General features: G+C 40.7%; 2 protein-coding genes across 6 annotated transcripts in view; one reads left to right on the top strand and one right to left on the bottom strand.

The window, feature by feature from the left end:
• Positions 1–7231, top strand: part of golga7bb (golgin A7 family, member Bb) — a 210159-nt gene extending 202928 nt beyond the window's left edge. For both annotated transcript variants that reach the window (XR_006407140.1, XR_006407139.1), the window contains exons 9-10: positions 4768–4902; positions 7158–7231. The gene's annotated coding sequence lies outside the window, so the exon portion shown is untranslated. The remainder of the gene's footprint in view (positions 1–4767; positions 4903–7157) is intronic.
• On the bottom strand, positions 1160–24378 carry crtac1b (cartilage acidic protein 1b). 4 transcript variants are annotated; one of them, XM_044373001.1, is made up of 15 exons: positions 21927–24378; positions 19590–21450; positions 18212–18408; positions 17712–17848; positions 14840–14996; positions 12367–12501; positions 12082–12224; positions 8823–8959; positions 7164–7246; positions 6776–6876; positions 6499–6667; positions 4754–4899; positions 4132–4174; positions 3886–4029; positions 1160–3607 (listed from the first exon to the last, which is right to left on the bottom strand). In XM_044373001.1, exons 2-15 carry the CDS (start codon positions 19772–19774, stop codon positions 3480–3482), a joined length of 1905 nt encoding a protein of 634 aa, XP_044228936.1. In that variant the 5' UTR covers positions 19775–21450; positions 21927–24378; the 3' UTR covers positions 1160–3479. The 4 variants fall into 4 exon arrangements, with proteins under 4 accessions (XP_044228936.1, XP_044228935.1, XP_044228934.1 ...); XM_044373000.1 differs by having other exon boundaries at positions 19590–22066; positions 22967–24378; XM_044372999.1 differs by having other exon boundaries at positions 19590–19780; positions 22967–24378.
• Between the last annotated feature and the right edge of the window lie 1605 nt (positions 24379–25983).

The raw sequence follows: 25983 nt of genomic DNA, 5'->3' as shown, positions 1-25983 counted from the left end.
TGCAACTCAGAGACAACAGAACAAAATGCAGCGTAACACTGATGCTAAACGTGGTGCACGCACACTTTCTTTTCGACCAGGAGAGAAAGTGAGGATAAGGAAGGCCCATCATGTCCCACACCCCAGCAACTGTGAGAAAGAGAATATGCCCAAACTCTTTTTTTACTGAGTGATGGAAAAATTTGGAATGCCTCTCACCTCGTCCACTTTCCCTCTGTGGCTGGACAAGACTCGTGACACATCTAGACTGCTACACGCCCATGTCAATTATCGCCCCTCTCACAAACAGCTGTTTTATTTGTGTTTAGTTCCATAGGACAACTACAGTCTTACCTTATTGTAGAAGGATTATACTTATTATGATACTGCTGGCATTTATTGTATTTGAAAGTGTAACCTTTTAAAGAGAGAGAGAGATGTTGAATTTCATCATTTATATGTCCGCTACTTTATACCACTCGGTGGCACTGTCATAAATTGATAGCAGTGCATGCAGGCGCAGCAGCTCTTAGTTATACATTTTTTATTATCTTGTCTATATCTTATCTTGTTTTAATCTTTTTTTTTCCATTGCTGCTGGTCTCTGAGAGTTACCAAACATAATTTCATTGTATGACTACAATGACAAATAAAGTGTCTTCTTCTTCTTTAAAGAGGACCAATTGTGCTCATTTCCAGCTCTAAATTTTTTTTTTGGGTTCCACTTGAGTATCTTTGCATGATTCACAGTTCAAAAACTCCATATTTATCTTATACTGGTCCTTTATGCAGCCCCTCAGTTCAGCCTCTAACAGGCCATTTTAGCTCCTGTCTCTTTAAGGCCCCGCTCCCAATTAGCCCACTCAGTTCTGATTGGCCAGCTTTACATATCAGCATTGTTACTGCTGATGCAAACCCAACATTTACTGTTTCACTGCTTCAAATTAAAAGCTTTTAGAGACTTTTATTGTGAAAAATTAACAGGAAGTGAAATGTGTTCCTCACCAAATTAGCAGAGCTTTGTTAGCGGCGCTAAGAACCAGTAGAAACAACAATATATGGACATACTTGGAGCTATTTGTTCAGCGCATCATTTAGAAATAATGCAGGGAGGAATAGTACAAGCAGAAACAGCCACAGTGATGATGATGTTTGATGTAGAGCTGCAGATAACTAGCACACCTCCAACAGGTAAAGTACTTATTTTACTTTGCCATGCCGTGTAATGGAAAAACACTCACAGCATGCCAGTTCAACGAAGTCATGGCTTGGTGTGACTACCCCCAAAGCAATGGAAAAACGCCATAATGTTAGTGGACCAAAACAGTGAACTCATGCGCTGCACGTGGAGCAGATGACCATGTAAAGCGATCCATCACGAGTTGATGTCAGCTTGGGCTGAAAGTAGAAAAAATTGTGAGAAACTGAGCGTTCCGAGCAGTCTGAAGCCAGTGCTTTTTGCTCACAGGGATAACTTTTCCAAATGTTTACCTCATTAGTTGACACTTTGGCCACTTTCCACATGAACATTCGACATTGTGACATTATATACATGTCTGAAAATAGGAAAAAGCATAATAGGTCCCCTGTAAAGCAGGTACTAGTTGAGACACTGTATAGAGAGCTAGAGAGTCAAGATTGCTACTACTTAATATACAATACTATGCCGCTACTGAGACCTATGTTTTGATTTCCTGTTAGCCTGTTGAAGTAAACAGCGTTTGTTAAAGACTCCGGCGTTCTTTTATTCATGAGCTCACCTTACAGAGTTCTTTTTTTTTTTAATTTTATGAAAAGCACAGACCCAAAAATGTCCTCATCTCTTTTCTTTTGTCTTCATGTCTTTTTTCTTGGAGCTTTATTTCATTTAAATAGGAATGTGAGCAGTAAAAACTAAGTTAAGATTAATATTAACAGTTAAAAATTGTGAGCTGGTGGACATCTACATTGTTCTTATTGTCAATAAATGAAATGAAAAAAACAAAGCCAACAACATATTAAGCCTATGTACAGTAGGCCTAAGTGATGTCTGATATACTGTAGTGCCATAGACGTCCATTATTTACTAAAAGCCATTAAAAACACATCAGTGAGCCACACTGTAGTTTATTTTGAGTCTATCCCACATACTGGCAGACCAAATCCATAGCTAAAATTGTTTCCAACAAAAACATAATTTATTACTTTTTGAGCAACATCAACTAAAACTACAGTGCCCCAGATGTTTTAGGAAATTATTTATTATGAAATTAATTTAAAATGCATTTTTAAAGATTCATGACTTCAGTGCCACAGACAGGGTAGGGAAGTTAGACAGCATTGAACGACTGACTAATGCATTGTTGATTTTGGTCTTTTCATGTGATGTGTAAACATAAATAAAGAACATTGCCACCATTGTAATATATTTGTAAATGATTTCAAATTTGTTAAATAAATTATGATGGATTCAAGTATACTTCCCAGCTCCTGTGCTTCAAAACTTTAAATTTGTACATTTAAACTGGTATATACTGAGGCCTTCATGATGAGTATATTGTAAAACATAAAGAAAATCACAAGAGCTTCATTAAATTGACTGGTGAGTTTTGTTTGACGTGTTTTTAAAGAACATAATTTAATTTCAGGAAAATTATGAAAAAATCTTCTTCCTTCTGTCTTTTTGTTCTTGTTACCTAAACTTTATTTCATTAAGACTGGAAGATGGGAAATAAATAATAAATTAACATTATCTCAACAGGAAGGCTCATTTAATATTTACATCTTGCAGCTCTACCTTTTAAAACTATGGTAAATGTAGTTGGATTTAAGTACACCTTCCAGCTACTGTACTTAAAACTACATTTGCTCCTGCCTCCTCTTGTGCTCACACACAAACATACACTTGTGTTTATCTTTTTCACTGTGCTGTTGTATTATTCATCGGTAACGAAATGTAACCTACCATCTGAGACAGATGGTCTGTCATATGTTCCTCTACCCGACTGCCTCTTTGGACGCAACACACACACACGAAACCTAAAGCTTGGAGACCTGGTGTTCCTCAGCATCCCAGTAAGCTCATAATAAGAATGAGTGTGGCATTGTAAGGATTAACATAGCGGCATTGTGGAGATACAGATGGGGCCTCAGCGTGTCTCTAATGAATGTGGTCTGTGGAGCCAGTAGATCTGTCTGCTGTATGTGCAGAGGTTTATACGCTGCAGTTCTGCGGGTGTGATATGGTTAGTTCTGAACCCCGTAGCTCCCAGCGAGCATGCTCCCTGTGAGTTTTTTTATAGTCCAGAGGTGGCTGGGAGCCAAGAGGTGACACATAGTAGCGGTAAGGAGTGGGCAAGATTGTAAATAATTGATGGAAAAAGATAGCACAGATCCATAGAGAGTTTTTTCTAGGAAGAAGAGGAGGAAGAGATGACGTTTCAGTGAAAAGTTTGCTCCGAGAGTTTCTGTACATCCCCGTTCATCAGTGGAGAGTCAGGAAGGGGAGAGGAGAGCGGCAGCTACAGTAGTCCAGTCTGGAGATGAGAAGAGACAAGTGGTAGCACAGAGACGGACAGCAGCCAGAAGGATAGGCCCGACCATTTGCGTTCCCCAGATGACCGCGTCCCCCCAAAGTAAGCCACCTGGGCTGCAGAGAGAGGCGAAACAGAGGGCAGGAAAAAGTTAGCAAACATCTTTGTCTTTATGGCTGAAAGAGAGCTCATTCACATGGGGGAGTCAGTCATGCAAGACAGCGGGGTGCAGAGAGGGGACACGGTCAGAGGAATGTTAGCACCTCTAAGCCTTTATTCAAAACCAGAGTAATTAAGGCAGCTTAAGGCATCTCGTTCTCTGGCAGTGCTTCCTTTGTTCTCCTGATCTTGGTAATCCAGCTAAGTCTACCCTGACTCTGCCAGGACCACTCACCCACACAGGCTGACCCATCATTGTTGGGCTCAAAGCCCTGGTTGCATCTCCTCTTGGCGCGGCACTTATAGCTGCCATATGTGTTGGTGCAGATGGGACGGTCAGAGGGGCACACAGAGGGAAACTGGGTACACTCATCTTTATCTGAAGAACAGGTAGGGAGGCGAGGGAAGGAAAAGACATTTTTTTAAGGATTTTGATACAAGGAAAAATAAAGTCGTCAACAGATAAATCTTTTCCACTTACCAGTGCAGCGGCCATTTTCATTGAGGGCAAACCCATGACCACACTGCAAGACACAATAAAATTAATTAAATCCACTATTTGATTTATACGGATGGGTGACAAATAAAAGAAAAATCTGATTAATGTGCAGGGAAACAACAATAACAATATAGGTAGTAAGAATCAATACAAAATTATTCTGAGCGATCACCTTATTCTGTGATGAAATGTTTCTAACCTAATGAGAGAAGTCTCTCCTGGGATGATTGGTGAACGGTTTGAAAAACTGGTGTAAATCATACGCTGTGGCTTCCACAGCCACCAGATCTCAACACAACTGTTCACCTTTAGAAGACTTTTTACTGACACATTAGAGAGTGTGTCTCACCACCATCATCAAAACACCAAATGAGGGGATATCTTTTAGAAGAATGGTGTTCATTCTTCTTGTACAATCCAAGAAATTTGGAGAATCCTTGTCAAGGATGCACTGAAGCTATTCTGTAACATCTTTATTGATGATAATAAATGATGCGGCCTATGTTGTGCAAATGTTCAAATCCTGCACATAACAGTTAAGAATTTCCTACAGAGTATAAGAATGTTTTAGTTGTTTTAGGATCACTGTGAAACACTGCTGTACCTCTATTTCCACAGTGGGAGTGACTTCCTCCTCGTCTCTTGGATAATGGATTTCCAGCACAGAGTTGATCTCTGATGGCTCCAGGGGTCGGGCGACTGAGCGGCCGTCTGGCCAGTACACCTCGACGTTGGTGGCCACATCCTTACCTGGTCAGACATACAGCACAAACACAGCACACTCAAAAAAACATTCACATGTCTGACTGATGGTGATGGTGATTCTTGAAGGCTCATACAGGGCAATGCACACTGGAGGTTATCATGGGTTGTTCTCATGAAGCTTTCTCCTTAATCTCTTTGTCACAGATACACACACAGTGAGAGACAGAGTAACACACTACTTAAAGTGCCCCTGTATAGCATTGAAAAGCATAATACATTAATACACATAATACATTTAGTAAATGGTTTATAGCACGCTATAATGTTGATGTAAGCAGATATAAGGACATTGTGTTTATTAATGTTCAGTATTTGCCAACAATTCTAACATCTCAATGATTACTTATTTAATTATGATTCATTATCTATTTATATAGTATCACCAAGATAAGGATGCCCACAAGATGAGTTACATCTGCATACAACTCCATTATAGTGTGTTATAAACGTTTAATAACTGTTTATATACTGCTTATAAATGCAAAACAGGGGGAGTTAAAGAAAAGTGTTACCAGACACAGAGTGCCACTTTTCTCTTCTCTCTCCATTAACTATTTTAATCAGGCATAGAGAAAGCCCCGCTCCAGAGAGCCTCTGCAGCCCTTAATTAAAGTGGCATTTCTAATGTAAACAGATCTTGAGTTACCTTGCCAGACAGCGATCTACTCAGCAGGTGTGCTGCCTGAGAGCCAAAGAATATTTCACCTGTTTTGCTCCCTGTCATTTAGTGATGGGGAGTGTATCTCACATCTGCCAGGACAATGAAGTGTGGAGGTCTGTTCTGAAGCCCTGACGGTGTGGAGAGTTTGCTATTAGAGTATGTTCTAAGTAATCAGGCATTACAACAGAGGGCCTCCAGAGCTGATCTGTGCTTGGACAGTCCTGATAATGAACAGGCTCAGGGAGCAATAGTGGGTGGGCTACTAGACCTGGATGGCCCCCAGCTGACTGTCTTGGGGGGGCAGTCGGAGACAAGGAGCCAGTTCCTCATAAACCAGGCTGGCTTCCAGCAGCAGCACCTGTCCCCCAGCTCTCCCCTTTCGTCCACCCAGCTCCCTCCCACAGACAACTTACTCTCCCATGGGTGCCCAATCAGGCTGGAAGTATTAAAGCAATGCTTTCCACATGGAGCTTGTATTTTCTTTCTCACCGTTACTCTCGGTATTGCTCATTCTGTCCATTTGTCTTTCTGTCTGTCTCAGTATCTGTCTACCCTCTACCCTGCTGCAGCAGAGAGAAATGCTGAAACAATAGGTTGATTCATTTATTAGTTGATCAACAGAAACTAAATCAAGAAGAATCAGTTGTTTAAGTATCAAGCAGAAACATTCACTAGTCATTTCTATGTTTTATATCGTAGCTTTGAATTTTTTTACCATTGATCAGATAAAACATCTCCTTGAGCTCTTGAAAAATTGTGTTGAGCAATTGTTACCATTTTCTGACAGTTAGCCAATTAATCATAAAAATAATCAGCCGATTAATTAATAAAGACAGCCCATGTGATTAGAGAGATATCCCATAACCAAGAAGTGATACATTTGATGCCTCTAACAGTTGCTCTGTCTGTTAAGACAGACTTACCAAGGCCAAAGTGTGCGACAGGCTCCATCTCACACAGGTACCCGGAGCCGCCATCAATGATGCGTGTGTGTGGACCCGTCTTTTTGGTGTACACCACCACTTTCGCTCCTCTGGCAAAAGCACCAAACTTGGTCCGGGGAATCACACGCAGCCATGAGTTGGTGGTGCCCTAAGACACAGGCCGAGTGAGAGAAGGAAGGTTTGAGATAAGATCGCGCTACTTACTGAGTGTCAGACTGATTCTGAGGCTTTCAAAATGAGTCTCACAAACACTCACCTGGTTGACTTTGTAGACAGAAAGCGGCTGCGCTGCACTTTCACCGTGAGACACCAGCAGTTCCAGGCGCCCATCACCATCAAAGTCTGTGGCTACAGCTCCTGGAGATCCATCACAGTAATGATGCAACTAAACACTTCAGGAAACAGCCTATATTACATTAATTATCCTGATGCAGGGAAATGTGGACATAATGTTTCAACAGTCAGACCTAATTATGTGGAACAAGTCTTTTTCCTGTTATGAAGCACCTAGGGAGACTTAAATCCCTAGTGGAGCTCTGCTGCCACCCAATGGGACCATGTAGGAATAGCAGCTTTATTTCAGGCTTGTTGGTACTGTTGTCTTGTGTGATCATTCATGCTGATTCATGTTCTTCCAGACTCACCAGTTCCTCGTCCCTCTGGCTCTGATGCCTCCCCAATGTTCAGCTCTTCTATCTGGGGGTCTCCATGCTCTCTCCTGCTCACCCTGCCAGAGCAGCAACACAGCAGGTACTTAATACATCTCTGTAAAACTTTTATTAATAACACAGCCACTATGAATATATAGAACTGCAATTTAATCTAACATAGCATTCAGAATCAGTATAAATACTAATTTTTTTTCAATTATAGATGCTATATACACCGTAGATAACTCACATAGCCCGCACACCCAAAACCTAAATAAAATGTACACACACACACACACAAATACATAATACTTTTTATTTTTATTTAGGGCTTTACTTTTTTATTTTTTCAAGTTAATTTAGGGTTTCATTATCAATTAATCTTTCTGTCTATAAAATGTCAATAATTTCTGAGAGCCTAAGGTAACGTCTTCAAATGCCTTGTTTTGTCTGGTCAACAATCCAAAACCCAAACATATTCAGTGTACTGTACTACACAGAAAAGCTTAAAATTCTCAGATTCGAGAAGGCTGCAATGAGCAAATTTTTGGCAGTTTCGCTTTAAAAGATGACTGAAATCATTATCTGATCAAAATAAATTTTTATTAACTAATCAAGTAATCAACTAATTGTTGCAGCTCTAATCATATTTACTTATTGATTTTTATTATAATTTTTATGTTTTCTCTGATCTCTCTGTAAAGCACTTTGGTCTACATTTGTTGTTTTCGATTACACTCTATACAAATTAACATGACATACAGAAATAGCAAACAATCATTTTTCACTATGTACGCTTTGTGTATCACTGTTTGGAAAGAATCACCCATAATAAAACAGTGACCACCACCATACCTGTAGTGATAAAGCTTTTCAATATCAAACTTTCTTTAAGTATTATTTTTATTTCACAGTGCACTAATGTGCTGATCTTAGCTGTTAAACCTCTCAACTCAGCTAAATATTGATTAGTTGTATTGAATTAATGAGCTTTGGCACTATAGTTTGAGCTTGTATTTTCGGTGCCAGAGAGCAGAGTTAAATTAGCTGATTCATCTTCATACCAGACGAAGGCAGAGCCACGGGCTCCAGAGCAGTGATTCCTGTCAGACCATCATTGTGCCCAGAAAAATTTTCCTTCAATAACCTGGCGTGCAGGAATATTCTCATCCAGGAAATCTCTGGGGCCTAAACTGATTATTGATATTCAGTATGAATTGACCCACCAGCTCATGGCAACATTCATCATGACTTCTGCATCCTGTTCAGAAAAATATGCCAGATCAGATTTTTATTCAGACAGGATGAGTTTATTCTACTGTTAAGTTCGAACAATTGATATGTATCATGTATTGCATTTTGAGAGCTGAGTTCATTAATATTATCTATAGAGGAAGCCAAACCGTGCGCCAAAAAGAGACCTAATACTGTCTTAATGAAAGATTCATTCATGTGTGGAGGAGGAGGCGGGATGCCAGACTCGATAAGTATCCTTGGCTGGGAATTTAAAATTCTTCTCAGCCTCCAAGCCCAGTTTCAGAATATTAAATCACGACACATGAGTAGTCCATTAAGCTCATCATCAACGTGCTATTAAAACTTACTATCATACTCGTACGGCATGTGTGCATGTATGTGTGAGTGAATGAGTACCTAAATAGTCTGTTAGCGGAGGGGCCCCTGTAGGCGATGTTATTGAAGAAGACCTCCAACTCGTTGTCGTTGTCAAAATCTGCAGCGATAACAGTGCGAACTGGGGATGGCATAGAAAACTTCTGGGATGCTATGTCCTGAGAAAAAAGCAAAACACACAAACTACACACACGTACAGAAGCCGACACACGCAGGAATATTTCTCCGTGAAGGGAAAAATACTCAGAATAAAGCTGATTTGCAGCAGATTCAGGAGCATTTATGACAAATTCTTATCACAGAAGTGATTCACTCATACAAGTTTGAGAGATTATCATCACTATTGCTATGTTTAGACATGTAATTTACACCAAACATAAACTTATGTATGCCTCTTTTTGTTTTTCATTTTTTATTTATAAATGCAAATTCAACATATTTTACTTTATTTGTTATTGTCTCGTTGTGCGTTAGGGATAGATTTAGGGTTATTTAGTAATAATCCCACACTTTCATAAGCATTTCGTCTTTTTTTGTTATTCTTTATACTTGTGAAAGCTTTGATTTGCCTTTCTAAAAACTTGCTTTGTTTTTAATGGGAAAGATGTGGTTGATTAAGTTTTTTCTGGTCTGTCGGTCACTGAGCAGCTTCTCTGGGTAGTCAGGGTGGTTAAGCGCCTTGCTCAAGAGCACCACAGCGGTACATTTTACAATGGCAAAGTCATACACAGAGCCTCAAATGTTGTCAAAGTAAGAATTTTGAAGATTTTAACATCAATTTTTCTAGAACCTGTTTTTATTTCAGCTTTATTGCTCCACATCCTGTAATGTGTAAACTAAGTGGACAGGTAGTGTGAGCTCAGCCAGATGCTACAAAGACTATTCCATAACATGAAGGTCACTAGTTCAATATCCACAACACACATGTCCATCAATAATCATCAATAATAAGTGTCTAGTCCTTGAGTCAGACACTGATATGTCACCTGCTCACTCCCTCACTGTACATCACTCTGGATAAGAGTTTTATCTAAAGCCCAAAGATAAGAGCAAAAGTATTTTTACATCCTCTGGCATCAGAAAAATAGACTGCAGCTCTCCCACACCCCCCCCAAAAAAAGTCTTCTCAGCAGAGGAGTTTTAGCACGAGAAAGTAACGGATATCTCCCCGCTTCAGTGACACGGTGATAAGTCTGGAAAGAGTTATAGAGCAGCCCTTCACTCCCTCCAGTATTTACTCCCTGTTTTAATTATAAGGCTCATAAAGCCGCGGGAGGAGGGGCTGCCCACAGTGACCTTCTGCTTCTCAGGTGAAGGAGAGGGGATGGCCAACTGAGGCCATGAGGGAGAGTTTTACATTCACTACATTATTAGGTGGATGGATGGATGTGCCATACAGAGAAAGAAAGTGAGTCTCACTAAAACAAATATGAAGCACGGAAACATGAGATTTGCAGAGAAAGAAGGGAGGAAAGGTATATTTGGTACATAATTTGATATAATGTATCTTAAACTAGAGAGTAACAAATACACAACTTAAGTAGCATTATTAAAAATTAATATATATATATATATATATATATATATAAATATTATTTTAAAAAATCCTTGTAATTATTACTACAAGGATTTTTAAATATTTTGTAAATATTATAAGTATTTGTTTTTTAAGTGTGTATTTGAAATATAGTACTTGACTCGTATTTTTATGGCAGAAATCTGATTTGTTGGAATATTCATTTATTACAAAAGGACTCCTGCTCTTACTTCAGTAATTCTTTCTATTTAAATATAAAAGTATGTGTGAGTGTTTTTTGGGGGGCTTTTTTGTGCGTGTGTGTGTGTGTGTGTGTGTGTGTGTGTGTGTGTGTGTGTGTTAAACCTATTGCGAAGAAAACCCCGGCCATAGATTTTAATTAAAGCACAAACAGACCTAATCGGCACTTTCCACTACCCAGGCAAGCTGCTGTTTCAGCCCAATTTAATTAGCGGTTTACTGGAGTGATACAACAGCTTCATTATGCATGCCAAAGGTCAACACGGCTAGTGGGAGTGTCAGCTTGTGTGTGGGGGGAAAGGGGTCTTAAATGTGTTGTGGGCTTGTGATTTAACAATCTTGGTTTAAAAAAAACATTGAACAGCTAATTCAATTTGTCTTCTCTATGTGTGTGTGAGCATATCGTGTGTGTGTGTGTGAGATGCTGATGGAACTGTCTCTGGGCTAAGCATCACACATTAACCCCTTATTTGACCCCTATAAAGATGTCTCCTGTGACGTTTATCTCTTTGGTAAAGGATGCGGTCACAGGTGCTGACAGATAGATCACCGAGCGCGAAACCTCTGCAGATTTACACGCAGCGGAGCCCGTTTCTGTCCCTGCCGCAGTTTACCGCACTACACAAACTCGTGCACAACGCTGGCTGGTCTCACAGCAGTTGTCTATATGATCGCTGAATAAATCAACCACAAGGCTGTCTTTAAATTCCACTAAATCCCAAATTGAGCCAGTGCTAATTCACTATCCATCCATTAGCATTGATAACCCTGTGTGTTCGAGGTGAGATTTGCTGTTATTGTGCTGCTTGTTCATTACACATTGATTCTGATCAGAGGGAGAAAAAGAGAGAAGCACAACGTTTGACTCAAACTCTCCTCCATCAGTGGCTTTACCTGATAATGTGATGGAGGAATCATTAGTGACCAAGACTGTACTTTATCAATCAGTGCTAGTTATACAGATCCACCTTTAAACACTTTAAACACAAGAAATAGTTCATATCTTAACTGTTGACAGCCGTATTTGGGGGGGGTGTTGCAATTTAGGTGAGTAGACTGTCTAAAAGCTCAGCATGCGTCAAACAAAGTCCTCGTCAAATCAATAACAGTGTCTAAAACCTCCTTTCCGATGGAATTTGAGTGGAATTTATGTGACTTTCCGAAACAGAAAATCCCAGTCACACCCACCTCACACAGCAGTTGGCCAGGTGTGTGTGTGTGCATGAAAGATGGCAGTGTTTGAACTTCTTTCTCAAGCTTTCTCACTTCAGTTTTTACACAACTGCTTCTGTCACTTTCCACGAGTAAAAGCAAGTCACGGATGCCTTCGAGAGCAGTCATTCGGATCAAACGCTTTTTCCTTTAGATGTGGTCAGACAACACGTCGTACAAACAAAGCTTATTGAGACGTTTAACTGCAACAGGTTTGTGTGATAACTGTTGGTGTTTGTGTGCATGTAGTATTGCTAACGAGACCTAGGAAGCACCTTCAGGCTGACCCACCTTGAACCTCTGCTTGCGGTTATTCAGCTGCATGTACAGGCGATGAGGTCCATTCCAGTTGCCGTACACAATGTCTGTCTTGCCGTCACGGTTGAAGTCTGCGAGAGCCACACCTCTGCCATGCTGCATGGGGTCCTCCACTCCTAAAATGACATATTAATACATTTTTGTATGCAATAAAGCCTCCTATGTGTATTGTTGCTACACAAGATTCACATAATACGTCTAGAATGAACTGATCTACAAAGCTATGATCTGCTATGAAATTGTGTATCTTCCTCTTACCAGCCTGCTGCGCCACATCAGTGAAGGTTCCATCTCCGTTGTTCCTGAAGAGGAAGTTGGGACCATACTCGTTGTCGCAAAACACATCCGAAAAGGTTTGGCTTACAATGGGCCCCACTACAACCCCTCGCCCTCCTGTACAAAAAGAGAAACAGGGACGAATATAGACGAGAATCAGTAATAAAAGAAAATTAGGGTGCTAAAAAGAGGGTGAACCGAAAAAATTTGTAAAGAGAAAATGAAGCAGGATAGGTGAAACAACAGGGAGAATACAAGGAGAGAGATCAGGCTCCATGACAAAAGTGAACAGCAAGAGATCATTTACTGACTTTCCAGGCCATTTCCTCTGAGCAGAGCAGGTCTTTCTGCTGACACAGACACTGATGCTGATGGGCTACACACACACACACACACACACACACACGCACACACACACAGATAAACACACCTAAAACACAAACACATAAACGCAAAGGCGCAAAACGTACTGAGAATCTTTTGCATTAACCAAAAACTAACAGTAATTTTCACCTTATGAAAAGCTCTTTTTGCCTTTTCAGTACACACTCAAGATCATCTCAGGATTTTCCAATGACATTCTATAAAGTGAAGTGTCTCGCTGAAGTGTCTTATCTAAAACCAGTGGAGTCTAATTATGGAGTTGAAAGGGCTTTGATTGCCCTTCCAGTATGCAGAATCAGTGCTGTGAGTCAGGACTCGCTCATGATTTATTGGGCCGCTCCATCAGCCCAGACAAATATCACTCGCCCCCTACAGCCATAAACCTCTAATGTCTCTCCAGAGATGTGTAACCATTAGATATACAACTTTACTGACTGTCCCTCTGCTCTGATTAACGGCGGTTTGATGACAAAGCCATCTACCGTTTATCACTCACAGCAGTTCTGGCCCCGGCTCACTCTGCCCCCCTGGTGGATCAGATGACATCCTGCATGTTGGAGGATGATGAAGATTGATTTTGCTACACTCAAATACAAAGTTATCACCCATTACCAAAGCTTACTTGGACAACATCAAGGACTTTTCAATGACTGGTTACAATAAAGCATCATAGAGCTTTTTTTTTTTTTTACTCATGATTGTCTCTCTTATCAAAGACACAACAAATCATGGTGAAACTGCTCATATTGTCATTTATTGTTGTTCTTTTTCTTCAGTACCAAATCAGGTATCGCATGTTTTTTCTATAAAGATGTGAAATGTTTATTCGAGCAAGGAAAGGCGCTGAGACATGTTGAGGAATTTCAGGGCTATTTTTGAAGTAAAAAGAAAATCAATTTCAAGGTCATCTATTCAGTTTCAAAAGCATTTAAATGGCAACTTCAGTCTTCAATCTTTTTTTCCCCCACAAGAAGAAATTATTTTTGCAGCAGAACAGCTTAAAAAAAACCAATGAAAACACATTAAACATAAGACAGTAAAAGGCCTTAAAAGGGTGAATACTATAGACACAAAAGAAATTACAGTAGAAGGTCAATGTGGAAAAAAAATGGCGGTGAATAAGCATAAGTTAAGGTCCAAGGCTGTGTGGGGTTTATTTGAATTAAATGTGTTTGGAATACATAAAAAATGACATGTCACATAATTTTGAGAAGCTTGTATCTCTTACTAGAGAGGAAAATGTAAAACTCCTTAAAAAGAGGATGTTGTGGATTGAAGATAGATTTATTTGTGTTCTTTCTCAACTAAAATAGGCCACTCCATCAGTGCTGTCCAGCTCATTTCTTTTTTGCACATTTAAATCCTCATACCAACAAATCACTGAGTTAGTCAGAACCAATTTTAAGACAAATCTGCAAAATAACAGCTTCCTGTCAATGTTAAACCATTTAAATTCTGCAGAAAACACAGTTTCTGTTGCACTTTCTCTCATAAACTCTTCACAGACTGACTGTGAGGGCTAGTTATACACAAAGAACACAGAGCTATAGTGGCATCCGCATACTTGGACTCCATATCACGGAGTCTGGGGGAACCATGGTAGGCTGTGATAGATGCCATCTCTGGACCGTTGAGCTGGTCTGATGTATGTGTGCGTCGCCCTTCCCCTTCTCTTCCCTGTGACTTTGACTGGAGTAAACAGCTGACAGAGCCAAAAGAGCCCACTAACACTCTCTTTCTTCTCTCACGCTAACACTCATCGCACTCTCTTTCTTTCTTTCGCTTTCTCTTTTTTTTTTCTTGCCTGGCACCACTCCAACTCTCTCTTACTCACCTCCCGTCTCTCTTACCCTCTCCTTTACTAGAGTCCTATATTTCAGACTCTGTGGGTACAACAAGCACATGCTCCCCTGCAGATGTCTGTGTAAATCAGACTGGGGAACCAGTAGTGCGGGGTGATCATAAAGCGATCGTCTGCATCACCCACCCACACACACACACATACACACACACACACACACACACACACACACAGTAATTTCTTCACAAATAAAAAGCCACTCACACCTACCAGTGAACTTGTTGACTCCGGCCTGTTCTGCCACATTGGAGAGGGCAATGACGCCTTGTGAGAGGTCGCTCGCAGTCTCATCCATTTCTATGAGTGCGTGGTCACCCACGTTGCCACTGGCATAGTTAGCTATGTAGATAGCATAACGGCCTGTACCCTGGGGGAACAACAATTACATTCGTTATTACACTTTATAAAAGTAGAGTCATAGGAAACCAGAAACAACACGTCTAGAGTTGACAAAACATTTCATGATTCAGAAAAAGCTTTTAAATAATCTATTCACCCAAATTACAAAAAAGCACTTTCTCACTGAGTCAGTGGTATCTAGCCATGTCTTGCCCTTGTTTTGAGATATTTGTTTCTGAGATTTCTGCTGCCACCCCAACACAATGGAGGACAGTTTATGATGTATGATGACAATTTCATTTGTGGTGTTCACAGAATTGGAAAAAAATAGCGTTTAAAGAATTCAGCAGCAACATTTCTGTCCAGAAACAATTTCTTTGTTGCTGTGTATAATCCACAGATGTCAGTGTCAATAGATTTCATTGGAACTATTTTCAACCAAAGAAATAGTCCCCATGAAAACTGTGTAAACAGGCCACATTGTTTATGGAAAAACAAATTGCTGTTTTTCTTTTTTATGTAATTTTTCCAGTGTTGTTAACACCATAAACAACATTTTATTCATCTCCATTGTATTGGACTGGAGGCAGAAATCTCAGAAGCAGATATATCAAAACATGGACACATAAGACCAAAATTATTTACATGGTTCCATATCATTAGCAATAACTGAGGAAATATGTTTTTTGTCATTTAGGTGAACTGATTCCTTAGAGGATTAGGCTGGTGATATTTTATATTCTTCTTAAATGTCATGAAAAGACCAAAACCAACAATGTGTCAATGCGCCTCTTAGTACTTTCTGACTTTCTCAGTCTGTGGCTCTAAGCCACATATGTTCCTACTGAAGATATAAAAATGTGCATTTTTTCATTTTGAAAGGATAAAGGTGATCATGGCTGCACTAGGTGACATGCACCTAGTGCAGCCATGATGTTCATTTATGTATTTGTAGTAGTGTTTGAAAAGCAGTAAAGCTATATCATAGTTTCACCTTTTCCTAATCAAACAGTTTCTTTCTCCTTTATCTCCCCTTACCCTGTTTCCTACCCTTTACCCCCTCTTCCTCAGCCTCTCCCCCTACTCCTTCCTCTGCCTCCCTTTGGAGATTAATTTCACACTCCATTATCAGTCAGAGTCCCTGCAGACACAAACTCACAGACGGAACCACGCTAATAGACTACACACTTGATTTCAATGAGCTCTCCTACCAGGCCCAACATATTTCAATCAATACCACATAATAACACATGCAAAGGGACACACATACACGCCGTTTCACCATTTGTGTTAACCTTACTATATTTATACAACACGTGAAACGTAAATGAGACCGGTCGATGTAAATGTCATCAAGCATCACGTTATTGCTCGCCGAGGTGGGAGGAGTGGGTACACACACACACACACGCACACACACTCAGTACTTGACAAAATGAGACTGAACTACAATAAAAAAAGAACTGAAGGCCACTGGCAGTTACTTAACAAACTTAAAAGTCAACGATTTTTCAATAAGTCTTCACCCAAGGCTAATTTCTGTCAGTGGAATTGGCGCTGCGAGTAGTGTGACGTGTATGCCTGCAAAGTGCATGCAGGGATATACTACTGCATGCCCTTTACATCAGCTATTACTGAGAAGGGCTGAATAGAAGAAATGCTAGTGGCCATCGTGATTTCTTTCATTTTTTAAGAAATTGTGTATTTTCTCTTTCATCACAGGTATTTCAATTAGTCTCTAAACCCTCTGAAATCCACTTTTTTTCTGAAATCTCCAGGCTGCCTGCCAGTGCAAGGCGAACCTATCTATCACTTCAATGTGAGACCTCTCAATATGTCACCTTCATCAGTTTGTGTAAGACTTATGGGACGTCGCTTTCAAGGAGAATAGGAGAAAAGGTTGGATGACTAATTATCCCTCTTTTAAAGTGATAACACTTTATTTATGAGTAAACAAGAGCAAACACATTAGTTACGTCACCGATTTCACAACATGCCGATCCGGTTTTGGCCTCTGTTGTTGCTCCGAATGTGTTCTAGTAAAACTTGTTCAGTAATAGGAAAATGTATTCACTTTCTCCACTGGAGCTACCATGGAAGAATACACATCAGGGTTTTGGCTTGCTCTGAAAGTATTATGCCATTAAAAGTAGATATCTTTCCAATCGGTTTGGCAGCTGCACAACCTATCAGTGCTCACTGAGATGGGACTGTGGTTTTAAAAAAAAAAACCATTGTAAATCCCTACTGTCCTCGCCCCACTATTACCTTCTTTATCCCTGTACCCTGATTGGAAGTGAGAACAGCATGCATGTGTGTGAGATAAGAGACAAAGAAAGAGTGCAGGTGAATCAGTCAGTGAGAGAAAAAAACCAGAGTAAAGGAGGTGGAAAAGGTGGAAGAAAACAATGGAAAAGAGACTGAAAGAGAAAGAGAGAAAATGCTACTGGCAGAAAAGCAGTAGTGTGCAGTCATCACTCCTCCCCTCGTATGCTGTTCTATAAAACAAACGAGCCCTGGCTTCTGTAATTACACTGGTGCGATGGACAGAAGAGAGAAAATGGCACACCATTCCCCCAAATGAACTGTCATAGCACATGCTGAGAAGGGCGGCGTAGGCAGGGCATGAGTTATCACTGGTAAACAAACAGAAGCACCCATGCATGTACGCACAAGACACTCTGGGGAGTTTGTGCGTGTGGATATACATATACTGTAGTGTACGTGCGCCTGTGTGTAGTACCTTTCTGTCCACACAGGCCACTGAGCGCCCAGCCATACGGTTGGCTACATCTCTGTGTTCGTTAATGTCATCATTCAGCAGATCTTCAAAGCGTCCATTACGGAACTTAAACAGCTTGTCAGAATACGTAGCCCGACCTTGATGCAGAGAGAGTTCAGGAGAGGCAAAGATTGCGAGGAGAGAAGAGAGGTATTATGCAACCACAAGAACCGTGGGTGACAGGAAACAGTGGAGCGGGCTTCTGCGGCTGAAAGTGAGAAATGTGATACAGGAGTTTTTTGTAAAAATGATAGAGGTGAGGTGTAGCGGTTTTGGCAGTGTGCGCTCTGTAGCTCTCAGATTGATTAATAGCAGCACAAAGCCTATCTGTTATCTGATGAAGATGAGATAAGCTTAATATCTGCATACTGATTCACTGTCTCTGTGCGAGAAAAGAGGTGTAACCCCTGCGTGTGTGTGTCTGAGTGTGTGTGTGTGTGTGTGTCCAGCTTGTACTGTACCAGAGAAGGCGTTATTGGTGTTAAGGACATAAATCTCCTCCCGACCATCTCCGTCGATGTCACACGCTGTCACTCCGATGGCGTTGCCTTGACGGTCTCTCAGGGCGTAAAACGGGGAGCTGCGGTTGTCAACAGCTATGTTGACGAGCCTCCTCCTCTGCTTGTCGTACTTCAGCACCAGGTTTGGGCCGTTGTAGCTGTCAGTGGGGAGCAAAATCAAGCAGATACATCTCTATTATATAAGACTGTCAGAAGGGTCTTTGAAGCCTAGGTTATGCAGTGCTATTTTTTTGTTTTACAATTCATGAGAAGTAACTGGTGATGCTGCCTAAAAATCCTGAAAACAATGTTTATGTCGCTGCATTTGTATATGAACTTACTCAAAATTCAGTTCTTCTCAAAATAGTGCAAAACAGGAGCAACAGCTTAATTTTTAGTAATCAAAAATCATTTGAATGTTGCACGTTTGGATATACAGTACAAAACCCTTTGAGACTCTATTTGATTCTCTTTATACAGTCTGACGATGAAAGTGAGAGTGACGCGGAGAAAATGCCATAAAAAGGACATAAAATCAGATCTATCAACACTTCAAACACTCCTCTCTTGTCTGTCTGTTAACCTGAGTGCCATACAATCTAATTATGAATGAAGTCTCTGTTAAAATACAAAATATTTGGACCACAGTGATGACTTGTCTCACATGCATCTATTGTGTAAGACACCTCAATAATAGTATAACAGGAATTCAAATAATAATAATTTTAACATGCTTTACTTTAGAGCTGAAGGTCAACAACTTCACTGTTATATAAACTAAAACTCTTCATGATAAGATTCTTCTAATCCTCAATGAAATCACATCCTCTGTGAGGTTTCTTGATGCCCTCTTGTCCAATATACCTGCTGAAAAGGATGTCTTAGCGAAATGACATTTATGAAGCAGGGTCATTTACGTCCATCTATATTCTGTTAAGCATTGAGAAATTCATTGCTGCTTCATTGGATAGAGGCAGGCTTGCCAAACTGTTCCCATCAATGGCGCTCTATCCAATCACATCCATTTTCATCAGTTGAGTGAGCCTCGGGGCACCCTTACCGTCACTCGTCTTTAAGACTTTTGCCTTTGTCTTCAACCTTTAGTTCAGAAAAATGACAGCGCAGTTTTTATTTTAGTTTCCAATTTAGAGTTAGATATCACTCATCAGTTAATTATGTGTAATGGAAAAATTAAACAGTGATTGTAACACTGTGAGGACAGTAAAGGGGACATTGTGGATTTAGGAGCAATTCACAAAGCTGAAATGATTCTAACTTTGTTTAATGCTGTAGGATTTTTACACAACCTGTCTCCCCCGTCTTTCTCTCCCTTTCTCACCCAGCTACAAACATCTCCAGGTCTCCGTCCCCGTCCACATCAGTGACAGCCACGCCGTAGTTGAGCTGACTGGGGTTGTTGTCGTAGTCGGGAGGAAGGACGGCCTTGGTTATAGCTGAGAACATGGGCTCTGATCGCTGAGCCGAGGAGAGCGCGGGCAGGAACAAAACCAACCACAACAACATCCTCACCTAAAGGGAAAAACACACCGTTTGCAACAGCAATACTGTATATAATGCTGTATATCTCATTTGCATCTTGTACTAGTACTGCAACTAACTTGTATTAGTGCTGCAAAGTTAACCGCCTTTTCTTTCTCAAATTTCAAAATTCACATGTGCAGCAAAAGTGCAGCAATGACTTTAGTTTGAACTAAAAAGTAGAACAATGCAACTGCAGAAAAGCACACACTCTACCACACCGACAGTTTCACACACAATATCCTTCAGCTGAATTACAGCACACATTTGTCCCGGCACTTCAGGCAAACGAGAATCAAATAAAAACTATAAGTCATACATTTGCAAACTGCAACACATGCCCGTGTTGCTAATTCTCCGAATCCATTGTGAGCCAAACATCAACGGATCATTGGCAGAGATTTCTGCTATACTCAGACATAAAGATGAAGATATACCACCGCAATCATCAGCGTTCTGCAGGGTTAGATCTGAACAACCCATCACATGCAGACAGGCTGAGGAATTACAGGACAGAAAATCCATACATGGAGCAGGGCGTTAGCCAAAGGCCAAGTGAACACAGGGGGGAAACCAATATGACTCGATATAACAGACCTGAGGAGCTGTTTCCTCTGGGACAGTGACCAACCCTAAATTGAAAAAGCTTTTTTTGGATGAAAGGACTGTGTGATGTAGAATCGTTCTTTTAGTGGTCAGTAGATAAAAGGTGAACACAAAGGAATTGATCCAATCGACTTGTGAAGTGCAGGCAGGTGGAGGCAGGGCTTCTGATGCTCAAACTGTGAGGAGAGAAGAGACACAACCCTGAGAGAAGAAAGGAAAGAGGAAGGTCACCTCTTTAAGGCTGAAATAAAACACTCATCACTAACAGCACTGAAAAACTTTAAACACACACACACACACACACACACACACACACTTAATGGCGTTTACAAGCTGACAACTTGATTTGCTCAGCCGGTGGATTTATGAACGCAGCCTTCGTCATAGTACTCATTCCATCTGTAATGCCACTGAGCCATTCCCATCTCCGCTTCCACACTGCTGCAGATTCTGCCTTTCTGCTGAGTGTCCAGGTGATGTATGGCTCTTTAACATCTCTTTCAACAATTCAATTTAAGATAAAAACCGCATTGCTGTTTGAGTAATACTCTCAAAAGCACAGCAGCAGAGAAAGGAAGCACCTCCACTGACACCTGCAGAAATATAGCCGGGGCTGATGTTAGCTCCCCTGGCAGGCAGCGCGGTGATAACGCTGTTTGGAAAGCTGGTAGCGATGTAGACTGTGGCTGTTAGCAAGAAGGGTTAATTAACAACACTAGGGGCTCAAGATTAGGCAGTTTCTCCCCGTTAGAGCAGGATGTAATGACAAATGAGCGGAGCAGTTCCAGACCACAGAAGGCAGCTTTACAGACTTGCTCATATACTCTTTGGTAGATAGGAAAAGGAAACTTGAAATGAACAAAAGTAAAAAGAAAAGTGAGTTGGAAAAGGGTATAATCTCTAGGAATATCTTTTTATGTGAAGACACACTTAGGGAGTCAGTTTTAAATACAGTTTTAGAGGACAAAACTTACTTTTACATGGTGTGCGGCTGAACTGTAAAGCCCATACAAATGAGGATAAAATATAAGACAGCAGTACTGCACCAGTCCGTCCTGAAAACATAGAAAAAGTAAAGGATCCCCAATAATTCAACCCTACAAAGTAATAACCTGATAGAAGAGAAAGGTAGACAAAGGACAGATGAGTGCTTCAAACCATTGGGGAGCGCTATATGATAAAATGGTGGGCTACTATATTATCCAGTCAAGGACATACAGTACACTTGCCCCAGATTCACTGCAATAAAACTCCAGAAACAAGACACCCCAAGTAAAGTTACAATGTGATCTTTCCAGGCGCGAGACATTACAAAACTGTCACAAATTGCAGCACTCATTGGGGGGTTTTTTAGAATAGCATCTGCAGGGTCAACAACAATCTGCCCCACTATAATAGGAGGAGGCATCAAATAATATCGTTTGTAGTAAAACAGTCAAAGACCATGAAATAGCCCTGGAAATTTTTTGTTGTGTGAGGCAGAGAAATGTTTTCCATTTGGTTATTTATGTTGGCATTAAGAGGCCATTACCACAGCGTGCAACATCAGCATGTGCTTTCTGGAGCGTTCAAGCCCAGCTCTGATCCTGATAACACTGCGACAAAGAGCCAGCAACATCTTCAGTTTCAAAACACGCTTCCAGGAGCTCTTCCCTGTGAAGGACACCCCCACTGCAGAACACACACACACACACACACACACACACAAAGTGCTGTACTACTCCCATTGAATTACACTTAATATTCACTCTGAGCAATCAGCAATTACCTTTAATGTTTAGCTCCAATTCATCCATCATTTAACACAGTGAATATCAGACTGTAAAACACCTCATCTGAACAGAGACACACAATACAACCGCTGACTATAAAACCTTGTGTGCTTCACAAAAAAAGTGACAAAAAACATTTTATACTTAATGGGGGAAACTTTATGATGAAGATAATTTGGATAGCTGTTTTTTAAGTGACACACAAGTCCCCCTATATGATACATACTACATGCCTTATTAAATTAATGATGTATAATAAAAGTGGTTGTCTGACTATCAATCAATCAGTCTACTCTTTTTGTATTTTTCAAAGAGGAATTTAAATGCACAACTCTAAATGCAACTAATTACAACTCTAAATTTAAATGCACAAAATATTCAGAGCACAAAAGCAGAACGCAATTCATAAAAAAAGGACGAGTATAGTTTGTAACGCTAACAATAATTTCAAAAAAAGGATAATTGTTGCAATAAGTAACTGCGGTCATCTCCTCTTTTACTATCTGCTCATTGGCAATCACTTATTTTTAGGGAATCCACTTTGTGTGTGAAGTATTCGTGCCAGTTATTGCAGGTGAGGATAAAACAGCATCACCAGCCTGACTGCACCTGATTGAAAACTGATGAACAAGCGTCTTAATACTTGTGACTGGTGATTTATTGCGTTCAAATCAGGACGGAGATCAACTTTCTATCGGCTGTTTCTGCAGCAAATCCCAGCGGAGCGCTACAGTTAATCCTGAACCCAGAGCCAGACAGGCAGCAGCAGCAGCAGCAGCAAGTAAACTCAGGTACTCACAGATGCAGAGACGCTCCCAAACTCCCGACAAATCCTCCAGCGATTGACAGCGAGAGAGAGAGAAAGAGAGAGACAGTCGGCGGGTAATTTCGCTGAGGATACCGCAGTTATCTCAAGGGTTTTTCCCACTTATTCCCTTTACACAACTTCCAAAGGATTTGCTTTATGAAATCACTTGTGTGAGATTTGAGCCAATCACCGGGCAGCTTGATGAATATTTAAACGTGCGGCCAATAACGGAGCTGAGAGCGCGTGGGTGGGCGTGTCCCCAGGTGTTCATTATGATATGGCGGCGGGGCGCAGCTGGGATCAGCATGCGGAGCTTCATCGGTTCAGTTTGGATGCTCTGACTCCTGTCTCATGCATGTGCGACCACATCCAGGATATCTGCCTTTTTTTCTTTCCTTTTTTGTGTATTTTTCTAAGTATTTTTGTGCACACGTGGACTGGTTTTAGTGTGCAGTTTGATTAATTGATAGTCAATAATCGTTTAATTTTTCCAATGATCTTATGCCCACAAGTTCAACAAACTTAGTTTTTTTTTTTATTTGTTTGTTTTGTTTTTCTTTCTCAAAATGTATCATAAGAATAAGGAATAAGTAGTTGGTGGCTTAAATAAAAACCATCAAAGCAAAACTTAAATTTCGTGACAAGTATCTTCTCCAGCCTACTGCTGGCAGCCAGTAAAAAAAAGCCATAACTAGGAAATGGATGATTAAAGAACCCCCAACAAAATTAGAGTGGATAGGGACTGTAAAGGAAATTTACAGAATGGAAAGTTTGACTTTCTCTTTGAAACTTTATATGGATAAATTTGCTAATTATTGGATGAAATGGTTACTACCTCTTAACACAGCAGGGGATTAACAAGAAATTTAATTTATGCAAGTTTCCTACTCGTGCATGTACTCCATCACTTCTTTTTTCCTTCTGTGTAACACCATAAATGTAAGTGTTGAATTAGGAGAAGTACATGTCAAGACTGATGTGTAAGGATCTGTTGCTTGTAGTTCAATGAACTCCACCCTCCTCCCACTGGAAATGAGGCCAATGTGAACTGTGTGGAAACGGATGGACAGTCGTGACCTTGACCCCTTGTGCGCTTCTCTGTGGTGCCTATCTGTTGTACCCCTCTCCTGGACATCTGTGTGGACTGACCCTTACTTGGATTCTTTTACCTTTTTTTAAGGACACATAGACATGTTCTCAGACAGGGAGATATGTCTTGAGACATTATAATTTGATGTATTCTGGCTCTGTGTACCGGTTTTCTCTGAAATTAGTAGAGCAACCCTTAATGCTTCGCAGTCTTATAACCACTGTATATGTGATGTTGAACTGCACCCCGTAGACCCGTCTTGTTTTATGTCTGTGCCTGTTCTTGTTCATTCTAAAATTCAATAAAACATCAAAGCAATAGATGTCAGAGGTGTCACAAATTTGTACAATTTTAAAAATAGATTATTTCTATGGGCTTCACTGTAACCTCAGGTCAAACGACAGCAGGGTTTTTGTGGTTAATGCAGACGCAGCTGTGTGTTCTACATCTGGATTTAGCGGGTCACTGACGTGAACACCACCTGAATGATTATCAGTGCAGAAACTTTTATCATCAAGTCAGGTCAAATGCTCAGTTATAAATGTGAATATACTTATTCATGTAGACAAAAAAAGTACTTTAAGGTTTTGAGTTTGAGGTATCAATGACCTGACTGAAGGAAAAGAAAGTACTTAAAGTAATTAAATGTGCACTTACAAATAAAATATCTAAAATTGCCTCTTTTACGTTATCTCACGAGAACCAGAGGGCTTTTTCAGCTTTCTGTGGGGAATGAAAGGAATAAAGCAACAGCGTCACATTTGCCTTGAGTCTGAAGCATCAATAGCAACGATCCTCAAAAGTAAAAAATAATTCTGCTGAGTGATGAGCAAAAAGTTAGCGTTCTGTCTCAGTCACAAGACTCGGTGTGTGTGTATGTGTGAGAGAGAGAGTTTGCAGGTTTACTGCTGCCAGATGTATAATTCTTATGTCATGCTCCACTGAGTCCAGCCTCCCAGAGACCCCCAATGAAATGAGTTGTGCGTGTGTGGTTGTGTGTGTGTGTGTGCAGCCTGCTGAAATGAGATGTTCACATCCCAAGGACGTCTCCCACCATAATTTAAACTCACTGGTGCTGGAAGACTTCAAACTGAAAGTGCTGAAGTCATAAACCAGTGCACTTCTGTCTTCACTGTTATTGTCTGTGATCTACTGGTGTAAATCCCTAGGCAGGTGGCCGTGAGTCAAACAATGTAAATACTACAGACAGAAACGTGAGCTTTTTCCATGTTATGATTACTGCATATTGGCTCCAGGCTATAAAATTAAGTTAAAGACCCAAACTCAACGCTGCTTTTATTTATTTTGATTGCTCTCCTGTTTCACTTTATCTGCACCGTTGGATTTACAGGTTGCAGAGTTCTTGGACACGGTCACAAAATAAAAAGGGATAGAGAGAAAGAGAAAATCCTCCAGGCTTGACATAGTGCAGCGCATGATACCTTCAGCTATTTACTCCCTGATCTACAGTCTCTCACAGCAGAGACCAGGGTGTTTTTATTTATGAGGGGACAAAGAGACATCTATCAGCACACAGCTGAAGCCAGTGACAGTGTATGTGTGACTTTGAGGCGGAGAGTGAATTGTATTCCTTCCCCCTTGGGGCTCACTGGGACAAATCCCAGACAAGATGTTGTGGTTTGAGACTGTCTCCATCAGCTACACGCACTTATCCAGTGATTCTCACCAACTCTCACACTTTCAGCGCCAAGGTCGTGCCACCCCTCCCTCCTTAGACGCAACGATCTTAAAATAGAGCTTCTTTAAGTGAAGATGAAGAATGTATAAAGCTCAAGGGACAGAACGGGGAAGGGAGGGGCAGGACTCTTGCTTTTACTACGCTGTGAAAAAATGTCCCCTTTCCTCTTTAAGGGCTGTTGAAAGATGTATAGTGCTACAGCATCCTGATGAATCCCCT

Source organism: Thunnus albacares, chromosome 14 (assembly GCF_914725855.1).
Source record: "Thunnus albacares chromosome 14, fThuAlb1.1, whole genome shotgun sequence".
Lineage (NCBI taxonomy): Eukaryota > Metazoa > Chordata > Actinopteri > Scombriformes > Scombridae > Thunnus > Thunnus albacares.
Note: the sequence above shows the minus strand (reverse complement) of the source record. Positions and strands in the feature narration are given on the sequence as shown.